The 6467-nt window shown below is 47.1% G+C and overlaps 1 protein-coding gene across 1 annotated transcript in view; it reads right to left on the bottom strand.

Annotated features, from left to right (window-relative positions):
* Window positions 1-6112, bottom strand: part of EPHA1 (EPH receptor A1) — a 14984-nt gene extending 8872 nt beyond the window's left edge. Inside the window, exons 1-3 of the mRNA XM_015566701.1 lie at window positions 6027-6112; window positions 1271-1549; window positions 72-462 (exon numbers count right to left, since the gene is read on the bottom strand). Of these exons, the coding sequence (XP_015422187.1) occupies window positions 72-462; window positions 1271-1549; window positions 6027-6083 (727 nt within the window). The 5' untranslated portion in view covers window positions 6084-6112. The remainder of the gene's footprint in view (window positions 1-71; window positions 463-1270; window positions 1550-6026) is intronic.
* Window positions 6113-6467: the final 355 nt, after the last annotated feature.

The following is a 6467-nucleotide window of genomic DNA, read 5'->3' as shown; positions in this document are numbered from 1 at the left end:
TTGGCAACTTGGACAGTGTCTCCCTCCTCCAAGTCCCTGCAGGTTGTCACCACCTCCTTGAGTCTCCTTACCATGGCATCTCTCTCCGCCTTCCTCATAGCCAGGCTCACAGTGGCACCTCCCCACCGGCACCAACCACTCGCCTTCAGAGCTGCAGTGCATGCGGGGCGCTCCTGAGGGGCTGGCCTGGGCGTGGGGCAAGCAGGTCCCCGCCACTTCTACCAACTTGGCAGGTCTAGGCAGAGTGTCAGGGAACTGGGCTAAGCCATGCACAGCCTCAGGGCAGCGCAGGTAGAACACCCGTACGGACACCAGGGTCATGCAGGCCCCCGGGTTTTGGAAAGCGAGGTAGAGGCCGCGGCCGGTCAGGAGGCCCAGGGAGCAGCGCTCGGTGTTCATTTTCACCAAGCGTGATGCAAGGTCTCGAATGGTGAAGCTCTCGTCTGCAGCCACCGTGGTGACCTGGGAAGAAGGTGGGGGCAGAGGGGAACAATCTCACAACAATGATCCTCTGAGGTGAGATGAACAGCCATCCCCGTCTAACCGCTGAGGAGACCAAGGCTAGGAGAGGTTCGAGACCTTGCTGAGACCACACAGCTGGGTTTGGAACCTAGGCAGTGGGGCTACAGCTCATATAACTTCCGCTATTCGAAGTTGTGGCCCCACCTCAGTGGCAAAGGGGTGATCAGGTATAAAGTGTGTCGGGACTAATTTAGTACTAAAAACAAACTTTACAGCATCATCTCTTTGGGAAACAAATGTGAGCACATCCTATAATGATAAGCTCCTAACCCTTCCGCACTTCAGCATATTTTTTTGAGTAGGAAAGGAAGGGGTGACACGAGAGAGAGCCTGCAGAGGACTGTCTTCCTCCACCACTCTAACAATACTCATGGGGATGGGGCATGCAAGGACGTCGTGGATACTAACAGAAGAAACTGAAACACCTCTCCCCTGCCTCCACCATGCTGTTATCTTACTGGATGCCTGCAAAGCCTCTGCAATCGACGAGGCTGGCACTCTGATCATTATGTTAAGACAAGGAAACCAAAGCTCAGAGAAGTAATGCACCCAAAATCAGGACACAGCAAAAAAGGCACTCAAATCCAGTTCCTCCAAACTCTAGTCCCACCGTCTTTTCAATTATCTGACACCTAGACCCTCTTCCTGTTTCTGGCACCTTCTCTTTTTCTTAGCTGAGTGGGCACATGGAAAGGAGTGAGGCAGGGAGCAGGGTCAGGACCGAAATGGCACTGAGGAGTGAAAGTACCTTCTGGAACATGGACCGTCGGAGCTGAACGCCCACGTCCTGGTCACTCTGCATGTACAGAAGGTTGAAGGTCTCCTTGCAGCCCAGAGTCCCGGCTTCCCCGAAACTCTTACAGTCCCGCATGGTGAACTGAAGCTCCACGAAGACTTGAAAATCCTCCTCCCCCCGGTAGATCCAGTTGGAACGAAGCCAGTGGTCAGTGTCTCCTCCTTCTTGTACTGCACAGTCTTGGAACATGTAGAGGGGTGTCCCATTCAGCATCTGCTGCATCTTGCTCCACTGCCAGAGGCAAGTCCAAGTCACATTCCCAGTCATCATCTGCTCCCCAAACCCCCATTTTCTAGAGCTGACAGTGGGGAGGTCAGTGTCAAAGTCCCCCAGGTTCATGCTATTTGTCCTGCCTGCTCACCACCCCTCATCCCCAGGATAGTAGGTTAAGTATTAGGGTCGTGGATTTATTTGGATATAGGACAGGCAATACAATACCCCTTTTACCTCCCTAGCCAGCCATTGTCCCTTCTGTTAGCTCACCCCAGGTGCAAGTGTCTGAACACTAATTTTGACCTATTTCATCAGTAGAGCTGTAAAGTACAGCAAGGACAGACTTTTATAGCAAAAGCTTATTCACAAAGCCTTTCTGCCTACTTAGAGAGCAAGAGGCAGCAAAGAACTCTTCTGTCGCCCTAGCTGGTTTGGCTCAGTGGATGGAGCGTCGGCCTGTGGACTGGAGGGTCCCAGGTTCGATTCCAGTCAAGGGCATGTACCTTGGTTGTGGGCGCATCCCAGTGGGGGCTGTGCAGGAGGCAGCTGATAGATGTTTCTCTCTCATCGATGTTTCTAACTCTCTATCCCTTCTCCTGGGTGTGCAGGAGGCAGCTGATCAATGTTTCTCTTTCATTGATGTTTCTAACTCTCTATATCTCTCTCCCTTCCTCTGTGTAAAAATCAATAAAATATATTAAAAAAAAAACACAAAAAAACAAAGAACTCTTCTGTATAAGGGAATCTCTGCCCTCACTGGTGTGGCTCAGTTGGTTGATGTACTGAAGAGTCATCAGTTCAATTCCGTCAGGGCACATGCCCAGGTTGCAGCTTGACCCTGCTGGGGAACGTGCAGGAGGCAGGTGATCTGTTTCTCTCTCACATCGATGTCTCTCTCTCCCTTTCTCTCTCTCTAAAGAAAAAAAATCAAAAACATATTTTAAAAAACAATAATAATAAGGGAATCTCACCCCTTCCAACATGTGTTCCAGGAATGGCCACCATTGAAATCAGCAACTAAGACATCCTCCTCCCTTAATTTCTTTTACATTAAAAGAATTTTTAAACTTTAATAATGGCTAGTTCTAATATCATGCTTCCCATGGGTTAGTCACAGTTGTAAGCACTTCCAACGAGGAAACTGAGTCACAGCCAAGTTAAATGACTTGCCCAAGGCACTCAGCTATTATGAGGCAGAGCTGGGATGTGGACCCAGGCCCTCTAGGCTTCTGAGTTTATGCTATTAATTATTATGACTTTATGTGATTATTATAAAAAGTCAAAGGACGAAAATTAGCATATATTAAAAAGTGAAAGTTCTCCCATCCATTCACCCCACTGCCAGAGGAAGCCACTCTTAACAATTTGGAGTAAAACTTCACAATATTCAGTACCTCACAAGCATGTGAACTCTTGGCAGCGGGTTTGAATGCTTGTGTCTGAATGTTTTACTATGTGTGTACGTGTTCAACATACATGTGGTTTTTTTTTAAACATACATGTGTTATTCTGTAAGCTGCTTTTTGTTTTTTGAAAAAATGTTCACATGAGTATATATAGATCTACCTAATTCTTTTTAGCGATCCATAAAATAATTGTCCATTGTATAGATGTACCAGAATTTATTTAACCATTCGCCTATGGTTGCACATTTAAGTAGCTTCTAGGGTTTTATTTTGTTTTTTAGTAACCATGTACAGATTTCTATCAAAACTCTATAGAACTGCTGTATCAAAGGGTAAACACATTTCATAAGGTAGTGCCAAACTGTCCTCCAAAAAGACTTTATCAGTTTATACTTCCACCAACAATGCCTGAGGGCTCATTTCTCCAAAGCTCATCAACACTAGATATTAATAATTTTCTTACTTTTGGCCAATCTTATGGACAGGACACAGCTTCTTGCCATTTTAATTTACATTTCTTTGAGAGATTATACATTTCTCTTTTATTCACTGGCTATTTGTATTTTTAAGCAATTATCTGTTGTCTGATATTCTACTGTTTTATTTATGTATTTATAATGAAATTAATTGGGGTGATCTATTATTATCTTTTGATTGTTCATTTGGATGAATTTTTAAAAAATATTATAGGCATTAATCATTTTCTTGAAATGCATGTTTCAAATAGTTTCTCCCTGTCTGTCACACCACTTTACTTTGCTAATAGTATCTTTGATGTTGGTATTATTTAACATTTTACTATAATAACATCTATAATCTTTCCCTTTATGATTCTGGAGTTGTGTTTGTTTGGGAAGCTCTCCCATTACAAACTTATAAAGATATTCTATATTTTCTCCTAATAATTTTGTAGGTTTGGTTTTTAGGTCTAGATTTTAAACTCCCTAGAATCTATTATTTTTTGTGTATATTGTGAAGTGGAGATGTAATTTTACCTTCTTTATTTTAACTATAGACAAACAATTGTCATTTTATTGATGATTTTATACTTTTCACATTGATTTGCAATTCCAATGTTATCATACTAAAATCTCATATATGTGGACTTGTTTTTGAACTTTCTATTCTGTTCCATTGACCTGAGTATTCTTGTGCAATGACACATGCTTTCATTATAGTTGCTGTATAGTATGTTCTGGTGTTTAGGCAAGTCTTCCGTTTCATTATTCTTTCTTTAAAATAAATACTAGCTATTTGTAAGTATCCCCACTGCTGTATGAATGTAAGAAATAAACTCCAAAAATCTGTATTTTGGTTGAAACCCCTTATTTTATAGGGAAGAGACTACGAGGCCCTTACCTGAGAGAGTTCACTTACCCAAGGGCTTTCACTCCATTATAAAGCCAGGGCATTCATGGCTACTCTCAGCTCTGGGAAAAGGCAAGAAACTAGGAATTTGGGATGGCGTGGGGCAGGAGCAGAGTTTTGCATTATGCTAGGTAATTCACAGATTGGGCAAGGGGTGTCGAAGCACTGAAGCTGGGCAGATAGAAGGCACCCGGAGCCTGTTTGTAAGAGGCAGCTGTGATGAGGAAGCCAAGTGTAAGGCATGCATGTGGTGGAGGGCAGGTGGGAGGGTGGTGGGTGGTTAATGCGCAGCTCATTAGTTCGCCTGCAGCTGGAGCCAGGAGAAGCAGATGTTCCCAGCTGTAACTCGCCTCTCCCAGTTCCAGCGTTGAGCTGAGCAAGAGGGAGAAACAGCTGCCCAGGATCAGCCACAAGGATCCTTTCACTTATCACTCAGGCACTGCTGGCTGCTATGTGGGTACATTCTGGGGAGCCTGGACCTCAGTGTGTGTTTTGAAAAGATGAGAAGGAGGAGAGAGGACAAGCAAGACAGTGGGAGTGTGTAACCGCTGCTGTCTTCTTGCCCTCCTGGTGTTTAGCCTGAGCTTCGAAAGGCACCTGGCTTCCCTTTGGCCCAATTAGGGAAGAGTTATTTGGGTGAAGGTGGCAGGGGCACAGCGAAGGCCCTAGTGGGAGCCAGCAGGTGGACCTATAGCCCTCATTGTGGAGTGATTAGCTGGTTTATGAGATGAGGCGCCTATTAGGGTTGGCCTAATCCAGGATTTTCCAAGCAGCCCCTCCTGTAGGATACATTATGGTTTAGACTATTAATTCTAATTACAGGCTACTCTGTGGGAGAGCTGAGATTGAGCCAGGACCCTAGGACCCAGAGGGAAAGAATGCAAGTCACACACACCCCAGAAACAGAGGCCGATTCCTACTGGACTAGAAAAGGGAAAAGGGGGTACCCAGAGACAGGGTTTAGGACCAGAGGGAAGAGAGATCTAAGGCGAGAGTCTGGGAAGCTGAGGCACCTGGGCTGGCTTCCCACGGTTCCTGGACAGGTTTGCAGAGAGGCCAAACAGTGTTCTGTGGGACTCACAGGATCCTACCTCTGCTCACTGGGTTTTAGGACTATCCAAGGGACCTGGAGCAGACTTAAACAGCTGGAATGCATGGTGTGCCGGCACTGGGGTGGATGGAGGAAGTACCACAGACTCTGGGACTTTTACTGAGGCAGCTTCTAATTTGGGGGAGTCACAGACCCATTGAAGAATGTGATGAAAACTCTGGTTCTCCTCTCCAGAAAAAAACGTCTACACACATATACACAATTTTACCCCTTGGAACCTATCTGTGCAACTCCATAGGGATGAATGACCTCAGTTGAGGATACTTCTCTGTTTTGTCTTAAACTTCAGCCATCCCCAGGATGGTCCTGTTTCTCCCCAGATGGTCCTCAGAAGTATTCAGCGCCCCCTACCCTCCCCACACCCCCCACTGGGGCAGGGAGGGGAGGAGCCAGGCATTGAAGCATTCTCCATGGGGTGAAGCCTGATGGCCCCCCCACCCCCCTTTTCCCATTCAAAAGGCTCTCTGAGTCATCTTCCCTCCCCCTCCCAGAGGAGACACTTCCAGTTTTTCCTGCTCTTTTCTCTGTTCCTCCACCCACCTCTCCACCCCGTTTCCCACTGGCCCTCAGCCTTGAGACATCCTAAGGCCTTCCCTCCCCTGACACTTACACCATCCTCGGGATCCAGCAGCCAGCCCAGCTCTCCCTGTGCGGTGCTCGTGTCCATCAGAGTGACTGAGGTGGGGAGGAAAGAGGCCTGTCACCACGGGAGGAGGCCCCACAAGTGAAGCACACATTCCTCCTTCTGGGCCCCCGGCCCCCCAGGCCCCCACACCCTGTTTCTAACAGTTTGGACCTCCTGAGGCTTAGGGGAGAGTGAAGAGCCCCAGGGAGAACAGCCCGTTGTCCTTGAGAGTGTGACAGGAGGAAGGCGAAGTGGGACAAGGGTTGGAGGGCTGGATCTGTGACCCAAGTCAAGGCAGGCAGCATTGGGAAGAACTGCTACAGACGACTTGCACCCTCTCACTCAGCGGGGGAGCCATGGCTGCAGATGGAAGGGTGCATGGGTGAGACAGTTGCTCAGCCCCTGGGGGGTCATGAGTGGGGAAAG

This window comes from Myotis davidii, unplaced genomic scaffold (assembly GCF_000327345.1).
Source record: "Myotis davidii unplaced genomic scaffold, ASM32734v1 scaffold22, whole genome shotgun sequence".
In the NCBI taxonomy this organism is placed as follows: domain Eukaryota; kingdom Metazoa; phylum Chordata; class Mammalia; order Chiroptera; family Vespertilionidae; genus Myotis; species Myotis davidii.
The sequence above is the reverse complement of the archived record's forward strand: the minus strand, read 5'-3'. Positions and strand labels throughout refer to the sequence as shown.